The sequence below is a fragment of the Panthera uncia genome (genome assembly GCF_023721935.1).
Source record: "Panthera uncia isolate 11264 chromosome B2 unlocalized genomic scaffold, Puncia_PCG_1.0 HiC_scaffold_24, whole genome shotgun sequence".
Lineage (NCBI taxonomy): Eukaryota > Metazoa > Chordata > Mammalia > Carnivora > Felidae > Panthera > Panthera uncia.
The window spans coordinates 107,964,571-107,987,649 of NW_026057580.1; the positions used below are offsets into that span (position 1 = coordinate 107,964,571).

The window sequence follows — 23,079 nt, forward strand, 5'->3', positions numbered from 1 at the left end:
AAGTTTATTCATTTATTTTGAGAAAGAGAGAGAGCAAGCAGGGGAGGAGCAAAGGGAGAGGGAGAGAGAGAATCCCAAGCAGGCTCTACGCTGTCAGCAACAGAGCCTGATGCGGGGCTTGAACTCACAAACCGTAAGATCATGACCTGAGCTGAAATCAAGTCTCAACTGCTTAACTGACTGAGCCACCGAGGCACCCCAATATTCTTAGGAATATTTTAAAGGAAGCCTTCCCAATTTTAAAGGAAGCCTTGAGAATCCTTGAATTCTTTCTCTGAAGAGCCTTGCAAGGAGCAATCTGGACTCCACTCTGACACCACCCATGACAGGGAACTCTGTATTCTCACGGATGCTCATTCTAATTTTAGATAATTTGGAAGGTCCGGAAAAGACTTCCATATCTGAGCTGAAATCTGCTTCCCTGAGTCTTCATTGCTTCACGCGTCAACTCATTTGTCGGGCGTTTTTGACCCCTCTCTGGACTCAGCCCTATGGTAGCCTTGGGACATAAAAGACGCATTAACTTGTTTTTTTGCTCTCCTTTCCTTGCCTGGTTTCTCTCTAGGACACAATGTCTTTTTACCCTTACTTCTTAACAAACCACAAAGACCTTTCGCAGATGTTTCCCAGGTTGGTTTAATCTGGCACCAAAGACAATCGATGGGGAAATCTCCCCACAACTTCCCCGCACACCCGAAGTTGTGTTAATTGGCACTCGGGCACTGTCTGTCATGTCTTGCTGCTTAATTAAATCCACGTTTGTGTTGAGTGTTCTTTTTACTCTGCTATTTTTTATGCATGAGAGGATGAAAACAGATGAGGAAAACATTTTATAGTTAAATTAGTTTGAGAGAAACAGTCCTGAACCATAACTCTTAATTGTGCAGATAGCCTTTTATTTCAGTGTGTTTGTCGTCCAACAAAACCACAAACGAGTCGGTTATCGCTTGGCTTCTTTTCTTCCTCACCAGGGTTTAACCCTGGCCTTGGATGCTAATGTTTATTGCCTTTCTCTTGAAATCTCTTGTTTTCTTATTCAAGAAATAACAATAACACTTTATATGCTGTAAAGCTTCATATCTTTTCAAGGTCCTTTTATATCCACTAGCTCAATGCTGTTCAGAACCTTATTCACTTGATCTTGCTTTTCTCTTTGCTTTTACTGCCTATGATACCACTTGATAGTCATTTTGCTATGACTGTGAATGAGTTTTTGAGTACAGGTCAGTTTTCTTTCCAGTGTGGATTATATTGAATAGCACAGTATTCATTTTGCAAGCAGGTTCTTGTTGTATTATCAACAAGCTTAATTATTTACAAATGAAAATGAAGTTTCATGAACTTTTCCTTGCCAAACTGAAGGCTTGGTAGGGAAAACTGCGTGAGTATAAATTAGAAATCAAAAAAATCCTCTTATGTAAGTTTTATTGGTCAAATGGAATGCAAAGATTTATTTAAGGGGGAGCCTTTGGCCGAGGGGGAAATTAAAACAAAGCTATCGAGTTAAGCATTAGGTTTGGTAACATCGACTGGGCAAAGAAGAATAAGAAACACTTACTTGCATTAATGGCTATCCCATAGGCGACCAGTTTGTGGAATCTGAGGTTTTTGTCTAATTGCCTCCTCCATGGTCCTCTGCAGCACTAGAGTGACATAAAGTAAAAGTCTCATTTTAAGGAAAAATCATAGCGATGACAGCATCCTGAGTGGTAAGAGAGCAGGACTCAGGCTCTGCCTCTAAATTCCTGAAGGTGGGACTATGGGGTACAGAAGGGAGCGGCCATTAATCAGCCCAAAGGACAAACCAGATGGTTATTACTGGCTTTGCTGAAATTTCAACCCAGTAAAGTGAGTAAGTAAGTATAGTTCCCTGGCTATAAGTCAAAATTCTAGAATAAACCTGCTAATATGCATGTGGCCACTAGTTTACAAAATGAAGATGGAAACCAACCTCCTCATAGATGTGGTTTAAGTAGTCTATAAAGTATTCCTTATTACACAAAGAAAAGCATTATGTTCATCTATATCTAAATATTCATAAAATTATGATGATGATTGTATAATCATTTCATCTAGTCGGAGTTATTGAAATTCTCATTTTTCTGTACAGCGCGTTACGCTGTTTAGCAGGAAACACAGTATCCAAAACAGTGAAGCTAATATAATTAGGAAATTATTAAATCTACATACGAAATTCTGTGTACTATGATTTAAGTACTAGATTTAAGTCCCATTAAATCTACCTACGAAATTCTGCGTACTATGATTGTGTATTCCTGGGCCGAGAGCTCAGAGAGATGTGTCCTTAGTGGCATTTGACTGCACTGCTCATTTGGTTGCTTTCAATTAGACATGGTGGTAGTTCAAACTGTTATAATACATCCATCTTAGTGAGTCAGGTCAATTTTATCAGCCGTCTTTTTGTGACGGAGCAAATGTATCGGAGAAAGGCAGAGCGAAGACTCCAATGTCGAGCAGGGAGTGAATGGCAAGAACGAAAGTCACATCAAATGTACAGATTTCTGAGTTTTGGTTTTTGCCATTGGGTCCTCTCTTACGAAGAAACAAACTTCAGTCCCCACGTGAATTATCAGGACTTTCACAGTAAAGTCCATCTTTGTCTTTCATGGCGCTTACACCGGTAAATCACAACAACTGAAATTATTTTAAGTAGTTTAGTACTTACAGTACTTGTCCCTCTCATGAATGAAATAAGGTTTCGACTGATCGGTAAGAGAATTAGCATGCAGTTAAAATTGAGGCACACTGCAGACGCTCGCGCCCAGGCCAGTGTTGACTGTCCACATAGAAAGACACAAGAGAGATGCAGTGAGAGTAAGGACGCCGGGGAAGATCGAATGTTTTCCGAAATGATAATGTGTAGTCCCCAACTCTACTTACGCCCAGAATAACTCGTGTGTAAAGGAAAGACTCTTCCTCTTCATACCAAGAGAATGTGTCGATAAACAGATATAAATTCACTCCCAGCCACGAGAGCTAGTGTTGAATGAAAAGAGACCAATCAATACTATCTTCAATCTTTTCTTCCGTTCAAAATCACTTGGGGTTCTTCTTTTAAAGGGTGAAACGAAGAGCTTCTCAATATTAATCAGGCTTACTCTATACTTATTTCCCATATATTCGTTTTAACAGTTGATTACAATAGTAATAAATTGTTAACTTTATAAAAAAAATTCTAAACACATATGGGTATATTTAAGGCATTTAATGAAAAGTACAAAGCCTTCCTAATCAACATTGCTCTAATGTTTTAAGTCAATGATGGCGAAAGGAGGAAATCTTTAAAAACAACTCAGAAAGTACTCCAGAAAAATTCCAATTTCATAGTCTAATTCAAAGACTTCATTTGATTTAAGAAACAGTTCACACATTATGCAAAAACTAACTACTTGACTTCAAAAATAATTAAAAATGAACTCAATCGAAAAACAACTTTACATGATTCTGTAAGGGTAAATTAAATATATCTACTGAATGTTTTCTAACAAGGTTTAGTCTTTTACCAAAGTAACACTTCAAGCTATCTAGCATTCCTATATAATTATCTTAAAAATCAAAGACTAGTTAATATATATATTTTAACTTGAATAACAAAAATGATACTTACTCCTAATAGGATGGAGAGACTTTCATTCAAAATCCAGAACGCCATCACGACAGCTTTGCTCTTTTGCTGTCAGCAAATTATTTCTTTCGTTCACCTGAGCCTGGATGTTGTATCCCGAGTAAGGGCTTCCCTGGTAGACTATTTTGTCTTTTTGTCTTAGGAAGCACCTAGTGGGAGCTGCTCTCGAGGAATTTCTAATTAAGGACTTCTTGCCAAAGGCACATCATCAGGCTGACATGCCTCCTGACCTGGGTGAATACAAGGCAAGTCTCTGTCTAATGATTCTCTTCCTCAAAGATTTCATAAGAAAAGAAAGCTCGTTTTATGAAATTATCCTCATGTACTTTATACCCCATTCATTTTCTACATGATTGCAGCCAATACGATAATGAGTCTTTATGTAAATTTGAGAAATAACCTCATTGCCAAGGGTTGGATACAGCAAAACACTTCACTTGAACTTTCTCTATTTTGTTTTCCCTACTTTGCTTCTTCCCCCCGCCCCCTGAAAAAAAATTCCTTTATAGAAGATAGAGAATGGTGGGAAACAAATACAAATTAAAGAGTCTTTCAGAAGATGGAGAAGAAAAGAGAAAAGATCTTTGGGTGTGATTGTGAAGAGTGAACTAGATGACATTTGTGGGGTTGATGGAATAAATCCTATGCTTCCCCCAATCCCCCTGGGCCCACCCATGAGATAGATGAGAACGTCCTTTTATACTTAGTGATTCCAGGCGGGGCTGTGCGTGAACCTGGCCATTCCGCGGTTTTGTGGTAAATACATAGTTAAATACATTAACTATGACTACTTTGGTAGACAAAGTTGTTCCAATGGAAGCAATTTTCTGGTTAGTCCTGGCCCAAGTATTTCATTAAAAAATTTCAGACAATTAAGATGAAATAAGAGGAGACAATTGCCTAAGCTTCTGTGTCTTTCTGTGGTGAATCTGTTTAGGGGTGCCACAAGAATTGAAAAAAAAATTAGGCCTGGTAGAAACAATAGTTTGGTATTCATTGACCTAAGTCCTCCTCCTCCCCCTCCTCCTCCTCCTTCTTCTCCTCCTCCCCCTCTTCCTCCTCCTCCCCCTAAATCCTAAATAAATAATCCAGGCACTAAGTTAAGAACTATCCCAGTATTGCCCAATTAAATCATACATGAACTCTATGGGGGTACTTATTAAAAGCTCCATTACACAAATGTGGAAACTGGCCCAGTGAAGTTTCTTGCAGTAGGAACCATTGGGACTTGAATTTGGTTCTCTCTGACTTGAGCAACTTTATTATTAGCCATTCCCTTATACGGTGCTTTTTAAAAATTAAATACTAATATATATTAAATACTAATATATGTTCATCAAGCATACTTAAATACAGATATTAATTTCATCCCTATGAATTGGGCACATTTAAGTTCTAGGAATTAGTTTAATTTATTAATTACAAATATGTGATTATATTATTATATTATATTATATTATATTATATGTGATTATGTATGTTGTCTATTTCAACATAATGATAATGAGTTCTAGAAAATCAAAATGACCCATACGATCCAGTAATTCTACTGCTGGGTATTTGCCCTAAGGAAATGAGAACACTAATTCAAAAGGATATATGCACCCCTATGATTACTGCAACATTATTTACAATAGCCAAGATATAGAAGCAATGTATGAGATGAAAGTCTTATTTCAAGGCAGGTGTCTCCATGTCTGCTAGCTTACCATACTAGATTGGAACAAATCCCACGTACATTTTCAAACACCTGTATTTCTAGACATCTTGAACTTGGTATTGCAGGTTAAGCGTTTTGACGAATGGTTGCATTTTCTATTTGTCATCCAGCCCTGACTACGTTACGTCTTTTGAGCCTGTTTCTCTGTTTGTTTGCTCAGGCTCATTATCATATCTACCTCATAGAGCTGATCGTCACCCCCACTTCCCCTAACCAACACTTAGACACCCACGCGAACAAACACACACACTCACACTCATGGGAGATGTTGCCTTGTTTTGGAGAAGTGTTAGATTTACCAGTAAAAATCTAGCAACGTTGCTGCTCTTTAGAAAAAGACCTCATTCTTGAGGAATTTCCCCCTCTAGAAATGGATAAAAATACAGGCATTTTGGCAGCATTAACCTGAGGTTAGAGTGCACTGAGTGAAAAAATTTTCAGGAGCCTGTTTAATAGTGAGCAGTATAAAGATGTAAAGTCTTCATGTTCATTTCTTTAAGCCAATAATCATCCATGATGAAATGATTTGTTATTTCTGAAGTGTTTAGGATTTACATATCTTAGAGGCCTTATTCAGTTGGGTTATAAAAATTAATTCAGAGAGAATACATCTAGAATTTTATACTATCTCGTCTATTTTAGATTCACTAAGTGTGGCGAAGGCTGGAACTTTCCAGCCTTCTGTACTCTTCACACAGCGTTACAAATGAGAGGCGTGTATTGTTGAATAATAATGCGTAGTCTCATTTTTTTTTTTGTTAATTGCTTAGACTATTGCTAATGCTACAGTAAAAATAAAATGTAAAGGCTTAGGTTTAAAAACACATCTTGTCATGCTCCTTCCTTATTTCTAAAATGCCATGTGTTTTATTCCTCATTTGAATATGTAAAGGCACGTTGTGTTCAAGTGTATAGCTATTATTCATTTAGAGCCCACAAAAATGGTTCATGGTTGCATTATAAGAGTATAACTCATGACTTTACTTCAGCGTTTTTCCTCAGACATTTTATTTTTGTAGAACTTGCACTGATATTTAGTTTACTCCTATGAAAAATATGTGAACTTCAAATTATATTCAAATTCATTCAGAGCTCAACACTTTTGTGCAGTGGATGTACGTATCTTTTCATTTCAACCTTTCTATTTTCACATTTAAGACTAATCGGATGATACCACTGGTTGGTTTACAATATTGGAATCAGATCTCATAAGACTCAAGCTATCTTATACCACACGCCTACATCCAATTCCATTCAGCCTCTGGGCTCCTTCTTGGAAGCTTTCTGTTTGGATACATAAGATGTGGTTCCTCTCCTTAGTTTAAGTTTACCTGGGGAAAGTTTGGGGATGCCTATCATCCCCAAACTGCCTCCATTTTTACTTCAGCGAAGTACAGATTACAATTTAAATCAAGGTTATCTGAATCATCTCCCTAGAATCAGGGCCAGGTTAATGGGATTGCATATAAAGAGACAGAAAATTGTAAAAAATCTACTAAAATGATATAAATGCTCAGAATTAGTTTCACCTAGTTGTTTTCATTGCTGATCAGAAGTGCCCATTTCATCTGAGAATTTCCTCAAAACAAACAAAATGAAATTTGCATTGTTTGTTTCCAAAGCAGATTACAGTCTTTCTAATTAAATGAACGCACTCACTGGCTTTTCCAGTTCATCACAAAAGATGGTGTGGGTTTTTTCCTTTGTGAAGATCACTGATAACAAACTATTTTTAATGGTAAAAGTAGGAGGGAAACAGAACAAATATATTTATAAAGGTAGGTTAATTGCTTGTGTGTCTGAACACAAATTCCACTCTGTCTAGATGACATTCCAGGACAGGATTTGCTCTACTATATTTTGGTCCTTATTGGTTTCTTAGTTGAACAGTTGACCCAACAAAGAAACACTTTGATCTTCCAGGGCAAGACTGATGATCGTAACTTTTGCTACTTTTTTGCATACTAAAATCTAAGCTCCCTGTAGATATAGCAGAGTACTTAACAGTATAAAAATAGCATTGCCAAATTTTCCTCTTCTAAGTGCTAAACATACTTTTGCCTTTTCCCCAAAGCAATGTAAACATGTAAGTATTAATTTAAAAAGATGAAAAAAATAAAAAAATACGACATAAACACATATCATCTCAAATCCTTACATGGTTATTTTGAGGAGCATTTGTTGTGATAATTATGTGATTATATTAGACAAATTACATGTTATATAAATTCCATTTTTTAAAGGGAAAGCAGAATAAAAGAAAAACCAAGCCCATACATTAAAATATATCTGATATTGGGGAGCCTGGGTGGCTCAGTTGGTTAAGTGTCTGACTTCGGCTCAAGTCATGACCTCACAGTTTGTGGGTTTGAGCCCCGCTGAAACTGGAGAGCTAACTTTGAACCTCTGTCTCCCTCTCTCTCTGCCCCTCCCCCACAAAAGAAAATTAACATTAAAAAATAAACAATAAATATATCTGATCATAAAATGAATTTCAATTAAATGTATCATCAATACCCTACCTTTTGCTGCATTAAATATACCATGTTTTTATTTCCGGAAACATTGTGCGCTCTTAACATCCATTTAAAATGATGCCGGGTCACAAATGTAGTTAACCTTATCCCGTTCGAGCTTTTTTCCCCTACTGATGGCATAATTCTTCCATTTTTAAAAAAATTTAAAATTTTTTTTTTAATTTATTTTTGAGACAGAGACACAGCATGAACGGGGGAGGGGCAGAGAGAGAGGGAGACACAGAATCAGAAGCAGGCTCCAGGCTCTGAGCCGTCAGCCCAGAGCCCGACGCGGGGCTCGAACTCACGGACCGCGAGATCGTGACCTGAGCCGAAGTCGGAAGCCCAACCGACTGAGCCCTAATTTATACACAACTTTCATAATTTCAAGTGAATAGTTACTGAAACCAGCGCACGTATCACTTGGTGCTGGACGCAGTGGGCAGAAGAGGTCTGGATTCCATTATTGAGAAGCTTCCAATGTAGTAGGGAGGCTGCAGGTACACGTGCAATAAGCCAAGAACCATGAAATGTGAGCGCATCCTCGAGTGGTTGGGACTGCACACCTGGGACCCACTGAAGCACAAAGACCTAGATGAGGATTTAGTCTAGACAGAATTCTCTCTAAAGGTGGAGCAAGTCCAAACTTACATGGTGTGAAGACGAGAGGGAGGCAAACAAGTTTAAGTTTCTGTGTCTCCTAAAAGATGAGTTTAATAAGTCTCCCGCGTCACCTTTGGATAATGGTTCAAAAGACAGCAGAATGAATATTTCGTTTCTTACCCCAGACTAAGTGGCAACAAAATGTCCAGTTTTGCCGGTTTAAACTTTGTGTTTTAGGAATCTGGTGAAAGCCAGAGTTATCATGCGTTTTACACGTTTTATATTGTGTCTACCATATATTGGAACTTAGTAGATGTTAAATAAACACGGAAGCACATTCATTCCTCCGTTTTTTTAACACATAAGAGAATTCTGTACAAATCCCTCTGCAGATACAGTCCCCGGATTTTCAAGCAGTCAGGATTTTCCCTTAAAGTTGAAAAGCGAGAAGGCAGTTTTCCTGTCTAGGCAGTGAATCATTTAACTTCGGAGTTCACGAAAATTTAAAGTTTAAGAAGGCTAGTCTAGAAATCCGTTCTTTGCATATTCAAGCTGTTCCTCTCTCAAAAGTCAAAGTGGATGCCAGAATTCCATAGATTTCATTTTTCAAGATGAACATTCATATTTGAACATATTTCAAGGCAGATGGTTTACAGTTCATGTATTTGTTGCCGTTTTTCTGCCACAACAACTAAATATTGAAGCCACATATTTGTGATGAGGAGAGCAGTTCTAAACCATCTCCCTGCTGCTCTCTCAAGCTGCGTGCTCACTGATCCCTGGTGTGCTGTAGGGGTGGGTTCTGGGGAGTCACGCGATGAATTACATCCATTTGATTTAATAGACGGGGGGGGGGGGGCAAAGTAACATAAAACAAGCTTCCTATAAATAAATATTTCTTGTAACAGCCATGAATTTTCTGGGAGCAGATAAGGAAGCGAATGAACACCTACTGAAATATTCTGTTTCCACGATCCATTTAGACAAGCTGGAAAGTTTACTTTTCAGCTCCTAGTACCTTAGAAGGTAGTGTGCCAAACTGTGGGACTATTTGATCAGAGTTCAGAAAAGAACAGGAAGATCAAATAAAGGTTTGGTATTTTTAAAAAAATAAAACCATCAGATATGAAGTGGAGGCTGGGGAAGGCCTTGCACTTTTGCCAATGTCATTCAACAGTTTCGGTGGTGTCTCTCTGCTGGGATGAAATGGTTTGCTGTTCATTTCTCATTGGCAATTTGTTATCATTCTGCCTAACTGTCAATAGTTGCATTATTGCAACTTTGAAGACTCATCGTGTTGATAAAGGACCATTAGGAAGCTCAACTAAACACAAAATTAAAAAAAAATAGGAAATGAAAGGGAGGAGGTAGTTTTGCTTCGTACCATAACGAGGTTTCTCTTGAGTATTCAATAAGCACCAAACAAGAAACTGACAAACTGGGACAAACGCATCCACCGTCATGATGGCAACCATCGTCCAACACACTGGACACGCACACACAGAGAGACTGAGTGATCTTTTTCAGAGATGGTTTGCAGAGCCCCATACGGTGAATCAAAGTTTCTTAAAATCATAATACTTAGGGACCGAGGGAAATCTTAGGGATAATTTCGAGCGATATTCTCATTTTACAAAGGAGAAAACAGAGATGGGGAGGTTAAGGACTAGTCTAAAGGCATATCACTGGTTAACGGAGAAACAGGTCTAGAGCCTGGGATATCCCAGGCCACTGGCTGTTTTGTTACATCTCTACTATGCCTCTGTTTCCATCTTTGTAGTTTATGGGGTAAAGGAATTACCAAAACCCATCTCCTAAGCTCTCTCCTTAGGATGTTCAATGCTAGAGGCTGGGGCCTGGAAGTGCTATCAAGGAGGGTTTAATCACTCTCTAGAAGCCTAGGGAATGGATATTTCCAGAGGGCCTCCCGGGTGCCAGACATTTCATACTTTGTGATACATAATCCACACAGAGACCTCTGTGGAAGGTCGGATAAGATGCATTTCACAGGGAGGAGGGTGTGGTGAGGCAGAGACTTAGCAACTATGCTAAGATCTCCTACTTAGTACATCTCACAGCTGAGCTGCAAGCCCATTATATCTGTCCCATGTTGCCTTTTTTTCTTTTAAGTTTATTTATTTTGAAAGAGAGGTAGAGAGAGAGAGAGAGAGAGAGAAAGAGGGCGAGCAAGTGAGTATGAGCAGAGCAGGGGAGGGGCAGAAAGAGGGAAAGAGAAGATCCCAAGCAGGCTCTGCACCATCAGCATGGAGCCCGATGCGGGGCTCAGACCCACGAACCATGAGATCATGACCTGAGCCGAAACCAAGAGTCGGATGCTTAACCGCCTGAGCCACCCAAGCACCCAAGACCATGTTGCTTTTAAGACAGATGCACAGAGGAATTTCCCACACCACCGATGACAACTTCCCCTATGTGTGTGAATGCTTCTGTTTTGATTGGTCTTCAGAGCTGGGGGCATTTCATGATTGCCTGGCTGATTAACTTGAACCAATAAAGAAAAAAATGTTATTCAGGAAGATGGGCGCCATTAAGCTGTTTCTGGCACATGTAAAGGCAGGATCAGTCGTCTAGTGCTAGTCTGCCCTACCCCACTGACAGCATAACGTTTGGGAGAGCGTACCTTTGATGTCGAAGTTTAAAAGTCGATACTTAACAAAGTAGTTTTCCCAGTGGAAGAATGCCATTTGATAGGATAATTGTCTCGAAGATGCCTTGTGGATCATTTAAAACTAAGATGTAGTTTTCCCACTGCAATATTTTAGGAGTTCTTTTGGCCATGGAGAGAAAGCAAAATAACGGCAGAATCTACCTTAGAGTGCTCGTCAAGCACGGTGACCTCCTGTAAGCCAGCTGAAGATCAGTACATCAGTCTCTTGTTGCTTTTGAGGCTGGTTTGAGTCCCACATGCCTCTCCACCCACCCTCCCAGCCAGTGGTGTTATTTGAGGCTGCAAGTGCGAGCTACAACAGCTACAGTCTCTGCCACTCTTCTAGTTTTCAGTTCAAAGTCCCTTCCACGAGGTGACTGGATCCAATGGATCCAATGGATCGCAAATCACGGGTGCACATTATTTGACTGATTGATACCGGTTGTGAATAAAACCCATCTGTCCTTCGGACTTTACCTCTTGTGTCCATAACTTCAATTTTCCCTCCTTGTCTCACTCTGGGTTAGTGGCACAAACCCCTTTCAGATACCACCCCCCACCCCCCACCCCCCATTTCCTTAGGTGGAGCTGTCTTAGCCATATACTGTTCGGCTTATAATTAGTGTTAGGTGTTTCTTGATATGCTATTATTGGCATAAGAAAGATGGTGTGTTGTCAAGGTGACGAAGGTGGTACAGCGTGCAATTTGGCCTTTCTCAAAACCGCGTGGCCAAACTCCTACCGGGTTCGGATGGTTTTGTCGGATGACTGCAAAACGCCCTGTGGTGCCTTGGCATCTTCTTCATTTTCCGCCTCTCCCCCTTGTGTAGGTAGGTCTCGTGTTCTGACTGTGTCTGTGTCTGAAATGACTCCGGTGGCCCTGGAGCCCCCACGTCGGCTTTGTCTCCTTGCATGTCTCGGGCACGTGCAAACTCAGAAGCACATCTGTATTTTGTCCCGGCTTTCTGGAATGCTCTTCCCTCTCGTTTGTGCCTTGAATCAGTCAGGGGCACACCCATGAGTCAGGGACACATACTCGCACACGTTTATTTATTTTAAGCAGCTCTCTCATGTGACTGTGGGGGCCAGCAAGTTTGAAATGTGTTGAGTAGGCGGGCGGGCTGGAAAATCAGGCGAGAGCTGATGTTAGTCTTGAGTCCAAGTCACACGGGGCAGCAGGCTCGAAACTCAAGTAGGGTTCCTACACTGACGTCTTGGGGAGAATTCCTTCTGCGGTGAGGACCCTCCGGCTTTGCTCTTAGTGCCTTCAGCTGACTGAATGAGCTCTACCCACATGATGGAGAGTGATATGCTCTACTCAAAGTTTACTGGTTTAAATATTAAATTATTTTTTTGATGTTTATTTATTTTTGAGACAGGGGGGAGAGAGAGAGAGAGAGAGAGAGAGAGAGAGAGAGAGAAAGTGCAAGTGGGGGAGAGGCAGAGAGAAAAAGGGGAACAGAGACTCTGAAGCAGGCTCTGTGCTGACAGCAGAGACCCCAAAGTGGGGCTTGAACTCGAGAACCGTGAGCTCATAACCTGAGCCAAAGTCACATGCTTAACCAACCGAGACACCCAGGTGCCCCACTAGTTTAAATATTAAATACATTTTGGGGCACCTGGGTGGCCCAGTCAGTTGAGCATCTGACTTTTGATTTTGGCTCAGTCATGATCCCAGGGTCATGGGATCGAACCCCGCATCAGGCTCCACGCTGAGCAGGAAGCCCGCTTGAGATTCTCTCTCCCTCTCTCTCTCTCTCCCTCTCCCTCTGCCCCTCTCCTCTACTCTCACGTTCTCTCTCTGGAAGTTAAAAAAAATATATTAAATACATTAAAAAAAATGCCTTCACAGTAACATCCAACTGGTTTGTGACCACACAACTGGGCACCACAGCTTAGTCAAGTTGGCCCATGAAATTAACCAGCACATCCCTCATGACCTTAACCCCCGTCAATGGTGAGTTCAAATATGAGCTCCTCTGGAAGGTTTCTTATCCGGGAATAATTTCAGCTAGTGTGGTAAGCGGCAGAAGGAGGAGCTGTACGGCAAGGTGCCCTATCGCCAGCAGGAGGCAGCAATCTGCTCCGTTAGGGGGATGCGGGGGAGGAGTTCTGTAAGGAGTCTGTCCTGTGTTATGAGCCTCGAACAACAAATTGGAATTCAACCAGGCAGAAAGAGATGTAAGAGTCTTCCAAGGCAGGCATGGAGGGAGGCAGGTGTCAAACACAGTCTCAAAGCCACATGGATGTGAGGGCAGTGTGCATGCGCACAGAGGTAAAGAAGACAGAATGGGCCGGAGAGGAGAGTGGGGGGTGTAGGCCGGGGCCAGATCCCTGAAGGCCCTTATCAGTTTCTTAGGACGGCCTTCACAAAGTACTGTAATGTTGGCAGCTTCAAATCACAGAAATGTGTTGTCTCACAGCTCTGGAGATCAGAAGTTCGAAGTCCAAACCTGTTGCAGGATAGATTTCCTCTGGAAGCTCTGAGGGGGGATCCCTTCTGTGTGCCTCTCCCATGGCTGCTGGTGGTTGTGGGGACCCTTCATGGTCCTCAGCGTGGGGCTGCATAATCCCAACCTCTGTCTCCGCCTTCGTGTGACCTTCTTTCCCCTGGGTGTCTCTGTGTCTTCTCCTTTTCTGTCTCTTATAAGAACACTGGTCATCATATTCAAGGCCCGTCCTCATCCAGAATGACCTCATCCTGAGACATTTACCTTTATTGTATTACTTACCATATTACACCTGCAAAGACACTTATTCCAAATAAAAGTCTCATTTCGACATTCCAGGTGGACATATCCTTTGGGGGCCACAATACAACCTACTCCTGCCTTGTAGGAAGAATAATAGATTTGGATCTAAGTGCGCATTCAGAGATCACTGACTCAGATCGCAGGGAGCTGATGTCAGTGAGTCCGGGGCCCCAAGTGCCTCTGCTTAGCTCCAGAAGCAGTGTGGGCCAACATTATCAGATTTTTTTTTTTAATTTTTGAAGAATAGTTAGGTTTTTAGAATTTTATATGAAATCTCATTATTTTATAAATTAAAAAAATTTAATGTTTATTTATTTTTGAGAGACAGAGACAGAGCACGAGTGGAGAAGAGCAGAGAGAGGGAGACACAGAATCCGAAGCAGGCTCCAGACTCCGAGCTGTCAGCACAGAGCCCGACGCGGGGCTGGAACTCATGATCCATGAGATCAAGACCCGAGCCGAAGTCGGACGCTCAACCAACTGAGCCACCCAGGTGCCCCTGAAATCTCCTTATTTTAAAATTTGGAAACAAGTTTAAATGAAAACAAAAAACAGGGGGAGCCTGGGTGGCTCAGTCGGCTGAGGGTCCGACTTCGGCTCAGGTCATGATCTGGCGGTTGGTGAGTTCGAGTCCCACGTCGGGCTCTGTGCTGACAGCTCAGAGCCTGAAGCCTGCTTCGGATTCTGTGTCTCCCTCTCTCTCTGCCCCTCCCCTGCTCACGCTCTGTCTCTCCCTCTCTCTCAAAAATAAATAAACATAAAAAAAAATTAAAAACAAAAAACAGGACTTACATCACAGTATGAGGCCAAGAAACACATCCATTGGCTGGAAGTGACTCAGACTGTTAGCCTAGAACTGCCACTGTAGGCGATGACAAACCATGTCAAAGCATGAACCAGACAGGCCCCAGATTGCTATAGCGGAAGCTGACCCTGGTGTCTGGGTGGAGGATGGATGAGCCTGGAGACCAGAAGGTAAAGTAGCAGGCTGTTGCAATGGCCCAGGAGAGTGTGCTTGAAAGTGAAACCAAGGAGGGAAGCCCTTAACACATTGCCAAGACCCATATGAACATTTACTGAAGGAATACGGGAATTAATGGTTATCTACAAATTCTAGGACATATGAAATAATAAAACCTAAGGAAGCAGAAATGTTTTCCTATGGACTTAAAATATCTAAGATTTCTGTTGCTTTTAGAAACCAGATCTATCAACTAACATTCTGCTTTCATTTTCAAATGAAAAATATAACTGTACATACAACTAATTAAATTAATATAGCTTATTATGACAAAAATAATTTCTTTTAACTCTGTGGACAGCACCACATTTTATATTAAGCTGCTAATACTCATAACCATATGATTTCAAAATCAGCCAAGCTTGGAAAATTATTGTCTCCAACATTCCCCATGATCAAAGCAACCCCAATTATAATATTATATTAACCAATCTAAAAAATAGTATTACAATTTCTAACCTTCCTGAACTGTAATTAGCCATCTAACTATGTATCCAAATTTATTTGATATATTTGCATAGTTAATTAATTATGATTTATTTAAAAGTATTCCATTTGTAAAACTTTGCTCTCCTTAGCCTACAAATCAAATTGCCAAGGGATAAATTTAATTTTTTTAAAGAAGTTTTTTTTCCTATCATTATTTTTTTAAGTTTATTTATTTTGAGAGAGAGAGAGAGAGAGAGAGAGAGAGAATGGACAGGGGAGGGATGGGGAGAGAGGAAGAGAGAGAATTCCAAGCAGGCTTCATGCTGTCCGCACCAAACCTGATGTGGGGTTCAAACCCATGAACCGTGAGATCATGACCTGAGCCAAAACCAAAAGTTGGATGTTAACCTACTGAGCCACCCAGGCACCCTGATAAATTTAATTTTTAAATATCTTTTTAAAATTGTGTTAAGATGTGTTTAAGACATAGAAAAAGGAAGTGCTGAAACATATGACTCTTTCTCCTTTAAGAAATAGAACTTTTAGGATGAGATGGGCGTTAAGTTTGAGGAACCTGATAACATAAAGGAAAATGATGCATCTGAGGAGCTGTGAAGTCTCCATCAGACAACTGACTAAATAATGAACTGGAAAAGATAGCGCCCCTAAAAACCACTTAATGTACACCCAGAGAAAAAGCTTTGAAACCTGTAGGATCTATTAGGTTTTCTTCGGTGCATTTACACCTCGGTTCAAGTCACATGATCCAGAATGCAATAGAGCATCCTCATTGAGTGCCTCAGTGCTTAAGTATCACGCTCAAGGTCAAAATATTACAGGACATAGAGTAAACGTTTAAAAACCTTTTGAAATAAACACCAGAAATTAAACTGAATGTTTATCTGCATGAACTCAAGTGTCCAGGTAAAAAAATTCAGTCAGTGATTCAGCTGTTTGCAAATATCAAAACTTCTGGATGAAGAAAGCTTCCAAATTTCATCTGGATTTTATGGATTGTGTGAATATGTATCTTTATGACTTTAATTTCTGGGACTTCTGGTCAAGGCGGTGACCTTGCTAGATGCAAGGGATTCCATCACTTCTTCTTCTTTTGTTTTTTAAGTTTATTTATTTGTCTTGAGAGAGAGAGCACAAGTGGGGGAGGAACAGAGAGAGAGGGAGAGAGAGAAACTCCCAAGCAGGTCCCATGCTGACTGTGGAGCCCAACTCGGAGTTCCAACTCACGAACTGTGAAGTCATGACCTGAGCAGGAATCAAGAGCTGAATGCTTCACCAACTGAGCCACCCAGGTCCCCCAGGACACTATTTCTAAACACTCCTGGTGCACCTGGGGGCTCAGTCTGAATTATTAAGATGAAAGAACAATAGCTATGCAAAGAGGGATTGTTCCAAGTTATTTTTAGTCCAGATAACTGGACTACATTTGGAGATGTACGCCATAAAGACAAAAATAACTAAAATACACATTTAGTGGTAATATCATTCTGAGACTGTTGTGTGTAATGAAGGATAAAGAAAATGAATATTTATATTGACGTCATTGAAAACCAAGGCTTTCAATGGTGAGGAAAAACTGACACCGGAGTGAGACCAATGGGGCTAAGAAGAAACTCTATAATTATAGAGTTGAACCAGAGGCATTCGTATAAAGTCAAGCTATGTATTTATCTAAAAGGTTATCTTCTCATTTGTTAATTAAAAAGGCTTAAGAGGAGGAAAAAAGAACAATGACATGACAATGGACAGTGAACATCTGTTGGCTCAGGTTGTGGTTTCTAAATACCATTTACCAAGAAGAGAAACCACAAATCCATGGAGAAGTGCTGAATCCAGGTCCTGGAGCAGGAAATTTATGAGAGCCTAGAATATCTTGTCATATCAGAAATCAAAGGAGCTATCTATTCAAAGACTCCCAGTGACATGTCAGGAAGACGTAAGAGCCAAATTGAAAAGTTCCCACTGGCTGGAGATGAGAATCAATAAAAATAGCAAATTTGAGAATCAATAAAAATAGCAAATATATGTTTAAATGCATGACTTCATAAAAGCTATTAAAAAAGAAGCACCTTTTTGTCACCTCTGGAAGCTGTTGGAACACCAGTTCATTCATTTGAAAAGTGATAGAGGGAAAAAATCAAACATTTTTACATTAAAAAAATTTTTTTTAAGTTTATTTATTTTGAGAGAGACAGAGATAGCATGAGTGAGGGCGGGAGGGCAGAGAGAGAGAGGCAGACAGAGAATCCCAAGCAGGCCCCACACTGCCAGTACAGAGCCTGACGTGGGGCTCGATCCCACAAACTGAGATCATGACCTGAGCCAAAACCAAGAGTTAGATGCTTAACCGACTGAGCCACTCAGGCGCCCAAACAGTTTTACATTTTAAGTTTATATTTCTGTTTAAATTGTACCGAGGGGAACCAAACAATTGATGAAGAAAAATTCCTCTTTTTCAGAAAAGTTTTCTGAAAGTTTATGGTTCCAAAGGAAATAATAACATTTTTAAATTATCGTTTTGCACCCTGACTGTAACTCTAACACTAATTCCAACTAAGAATGGATTTAGGCAAATTTTGCCATTAGCTGGTAACATTAAAAAAAAAAAAAGTGAGAGAGAGAGAGAAAGAAAAAAGAAATTCAACCAGACAATACAAATCTCTCTATGGTACATAACATTATGAAGTACTTACCAAACCAAATATTAAGCTTTTATTTGGTTAGATTTCTGTACATAACCACCAATTTTCAGGAAATATGGGCTATAAAAGGAGGACTATTTAAACTCATATCTGGTTGTATTTAGCAAATTCCAGACTAAGAGATGCTCTGTAGGATAACCTACTTGGTTTCTTCACACACCAATGCAAAAGTTGGAGGAAATCTATACATCAAAAGAGAGTTAAGAGACACTAACCATTTGCAGTATATGGACCTTAATAAAAATCTGACAGAAAAATAAAATTATAAAACTTATGAGCCAGTAAGGGAAATTGAACACTGAGTGGATCTGGTGGCATTAATTACACACATTTTAATCTTTAGGTATGACCATGCTACTGTGGTTATATTTTTAAAGAGTCCTTACTGTTAGAGATACATACTGAAATATATATGGATGCAATGATAGAATATCTGAGGTTTGTTTCAAACTAACCAAGGGGTAAGAGAAAATGGAATGGGGCAACAAATGAATAAAGATTGGCCGAGAGTTGCATTATCTTTGAGTCTGAGACAGGGACATGAGGGGTTCATAATATTATCCTCTCTGATCTGTAACACAGTAAAGAGTTCTAGACAAAGAAGTAATAAAGGGATGATGAGCACTAATAGGATGAAATGATAAAAGGTAAGTATAGCAAAATGACAAAGATAAAACTGAAGCCACTAACCAAACAAAATGGAGATTTTTTTAAAGCATCAGAGTTATTATGAACAAATGTAGAATTTTGAAAAAATAGATAAAATATATGATTTCCAAGAAAATATAAATTAGTGCAATATACACAAGGAGAATAAAAGACCCGAGTAGAACAATAATGATTCATAAAATGAATAGTCAAAATCCTACCCTCTCCTTTCCCCAAACAACGATGAGACAATAGGCCCAAGAAGTTTTAGACGACAGTTTAAAAAAATTTTTTTTAAATGTGTATTTATTTTTATTTTTGAGAGAGAGAGAGAGTCAGAGTGTGAGCAGGGGGAGGGCAAAGAGAGAGAGGGAGACACAGAATCTGAAGCAGGCTCCAGGCTCCGAGCTGTCAGCACGGAGCCCGACTCGGGCCTCAAACTCGTGAGCCGTGAGATCATGACCTGAGCCAACGTCGGATGCTTAACCGACTGAGTCACCCAGATGCCCCTAGAAGAAAGTTTTATGGAAACTTTAAAAGAGATCTCTATCTTCTAAAAACAACCCCATTCTAGTATAAGACTGGCAATCAAATTAGATAAGGGAAGTAAAAGAAAAGAAAATTATTGGCGTTTGTTTTGAAACATGATGTAAAATTCATAAGCAAAATACTAGCAAATTGAATATAAGATTGTACAGAATATTTTGTTAGGACCGACTAGTGTTTATTTAAGAAATTCAAGTATTTTTTTTAAAGATCTGGAAATCTCTAAATATTACTCACTACATTAACAAATTCAGATCAAAATCCATATAATCATTTCAGTGATTGGAGAAAAATCATTCTATAAAATTAAATATTCACTTATGATAAAACTCTTAGTAAACTAGGAGTAGAAGGGGTTTTCAAGCTAAAGCAGGGCATCTAACAGAAAGTATATTAATCTCATACTTAAAGTTACAATTTTAAAGCATTTCCATTAATATACTTTATAAGACACAGGTGTTCATTATAATCATGCAACCTTGTTCTCATGAACCCAGCTACCAAGATAAGAAATAGAATTACAATTTATAGAGAAATTGCAAAGAAAAAGGCAGACAACAAATGATCATGTACAAACATACTCTGGGAGAATCAACTGACAAAACAGTATAGCTACTAAAAGATTTCAGGAAAGTTTATATATATAAGATTAACAAATGCAAATTAATATATTTCCGATTTCTAAGATATAATCAATTAGAAAATCCCATCCACAATGGCAAAATCATTTGTAAGGTAGCCAGGAGCAAATTTAACAAAAGGTATGGAGAAGATTACAAAACTTTGTTGAAGAACATTGAAGGAGTCTTGGCATAACAAAAAAATATATACATTTTCGTGAATGGGAAGATTCACAATAATGAAGATGCCATTGTCCTTCCAAATCAGTTTTTAAGTGCAATGCACTTGCAATTAAAATCCTGTCACTAAGTTTTTAGAATTTGAGTGATGTTCAAAAATTAAAATGGAAAATAGTTCCCCCCAAATATTTAAGACAATCCTAAAAACAAAATAAACAGAAGAAACAGGTGCAAACAAAGATAAGACAATTACTGTATCAGGTAACAAGACAATATAAAGCTCAATTTAAAACCTATGATATAATATAAAGCAATATATAAAGAAGGGGTTAAGAATAAGAACAATTGTTGAACGGTACAGAATATAATGTCTAGAAGCATATTCGTCTTGTATGAAAACTTATATGAGAGGTACCTTCTGCGAATGGGCAGGAGATGGGCTATTTAATACATGATAAGAAGATAATATGGCTTTCAAGACAGGAAAAATATAATCGGTTCCCTTATCTCACATTACACACACATCACTTCTGTGTGGATTAAGTGCTTAAAGGTGAAAAACAAAATTTTTAAACCATTAGAAGAAAATACAGGAGATAAATTTATCATCTGGGAAAGAAAAGGACATCTTCAGCAAGGTACAAAAAATACAACTCTAAAGAAGATTTATACGTGTGACTACATCGAAATTAAAGTTCTAATTGATATGATAATGCATGAAATATGTACTCAAAGAAATGTAAACATTAAGAAAAAAATTTTAACATATATAACTGATATAGAATTAGTATCTTTAATATAAGGAAGATATAAGAAAATTCTTATTAAAAAAAACCCACCAGAAAACTAAGCAAATGAAACTGGACAATGAGTTTCAGTGAGGATGTGAAAAGGAAATCAAATTGGCCAATACACATGTAAAAGGAAATTGAACTGTATTAATAATTAGAGATACACAAACTGAAGAAACAAAGTATCCTTTTATACTTGCTTGATTGGCAAGTATTAAAATGCCAGACTCTACGGAGTTGGCAAGGATAAGGGGAAAGGAACTGTCCCAAGCTGTGGGTGGGTGTGTTCATTGTTACAACAACCTTGGAAAGCCATTTGGTTATGGCTGTCCCCAATATCTGCACACCCTGCCACCCAGCAAGTCTGCTAGGTACCCGCTTTAGAGAAACTTGCACACATGTATCCGAGGAGATATATGCAAGACGTTTGTTGCAGCTTTTCAAAAAAAATAATACGCTTTAAGCCCCCTTGGTGTCCAGGGATAGGAGAATGTACAAAACACACTTGATTTTGAGCTACCTTTGTTGTTATGATTCTGAGTATTACCCTCATGATTCTTTTTTTAAAAGTTTATTTATTTATTTATTTATTTATTTATTTAGAGAGAGAGAGCACACAAGCAGGGGAGGGGTAGAGAGAGAGGGAGAGGGAGAGAATCCCAAGCAGGCTCCTCACCATTAGCACAGAGCCCACTGGAGTACTCAATCTCAACGAACCGTGAGATCATGACTCGAGCCGAAATCAAGAGTCAGATGTTGAACCGACTGAGCTACCCGGACACCCCTGCCTTTATGATTCTTAATCAAATTCATCTCTTGACCTGCATTTTGCCACTGATTTGGTATATAAAATTATGTGGCCTCCTCTTTCCTCAGTGATTTTCTGTGATTACATTTCTTTATGTTCTGATAGATCTTTAAGTAGGAAAACAAATGACCAGAAACTAAAAATAACAAAGACTTGTTTTGGAGGATAGTCCCGAAGAGTAACCCAGGACTCAAGAGAAAGAAGAAATTTATGGGGTGGAGCGAGCGTTTGAAATGAACAGTGATCAGAACTCTGTGGCTGCTGGGGACTGTGGAAGGGTGTGTGAACTGATTTAAGAACCAGAGGCAGTCGCCTTTCATACTGTTCCAGGTCAAGCGCTTTATTTTCTGTTTGAAATAAAAGAATTATTGAGCAAACATTTTATTAAAAAACCATGGTATCTCCATTAAAAATATTTCTAAAAGCATATATAGCCTTTTAAATACAGTCCTGTTGTTGACTTTGGGGCACAAATGCTATGAGACTATTTTCTTCTTTTATGATTACATGTTAATTAAATATTCTGATTACATTACATAGTGATTACATATTCCCTTGCTTCAGTCTTTCCAAAGGCAGGCATTTTAGACGATCTTGAAGTAGTCTTTCATAAATTATCACTTAATAAAAGAAAAGAAGCGTAGCCAATTATAATTAAGTGTTCGAGAGCTAACGGTTTTTTTTTTTTTTTCTTTTCAAAAATAAGTTCTGGGAAATTTGTGCAGCCTTGTATTCTGAGAGGCTAAAAAACCCTATAGCAAGTGAAAAACAACGTTGTTAAATAAATGAGGTGCAAAATTTGATTTACCTTAATATTGTTACAGTCTGCTGGGGAAACTCTACAATATTCTTCATTCTGTCACTTGCAAATTAAAAAAGTATCCATTGTTTATTTAGATCCGGTAACGCTGTGGCTGCCGGTGCAACGGCAGACGCTGTGATTGATCTAAGCTCTTCCATGTTAAGGAACATGCTTCATCCACACACACACGAACATATTTATGTCTGCTCCTTGAGGACAGGCATGATTTATTTGTGTGTGCACTGAAATGAATCTTAGTTCCAATGAGTTACAATTTAAGGCAGCTGGTGATACTCTTCTGCTCACCTGTCTTGAGTAATTTACAAACTTTCACTTTTGTGCAAAGTTAGTACTCTTTATCACGCAGATAATTTGGGGAAAACATTTAAATGTTTGGTAATTGCTCTACTAAATCATTATTTAAGTTTATGTCATTGTATCCATTCGGTTTTGGGTCACTTAGGACGGTAGAATAGAAATGCCATTCAGGTTCAGTGTTAGGTTTAAGCAAAATTAATTATCTGTCTAGCGGTTTATCTGGATTGTGCTGGATCTGCTAATTAAATTTGCTCCGTACATAGTCAGCCAAGTAACTGATGTAAGGAAAA

General features: G+C 39.0%; 1 protein-coding gene across 1 annotated transcript in view; it reads right to left on the reverse strand.

The window, feature by feature from the left end:
• NOX3 (NADPH oxidase 3) overlaps nt 1-3,673 on the reverse strand; it is a 61,993-nt gene extending 58,320 nt beyond the window's left edge. The window contains exons 1-4 of the mRNA XM_049654676.1: nt 3,629-3,673; nt 2,902-2,997; nt 2,687-2,797; nt 1,559-1,643 (exon numbers count right to left, since the gene is read on the reverse strand). Coding sequence (XP_049510633.1) covers nt 1,559-1,643; nt 2,687-2,797; nt 2,902-2,997; nt 3,629-3,673 — 337 coding nt within the window. The remainder of the gene's footprint in view (nt 1-1,558; nt 1,644-2,686; nt 2,798-2,901; nt 2,998-3,628) is intronic.
• Nucleotides 3,674-23,079: the final 19,406 nt, after the last annotated feature.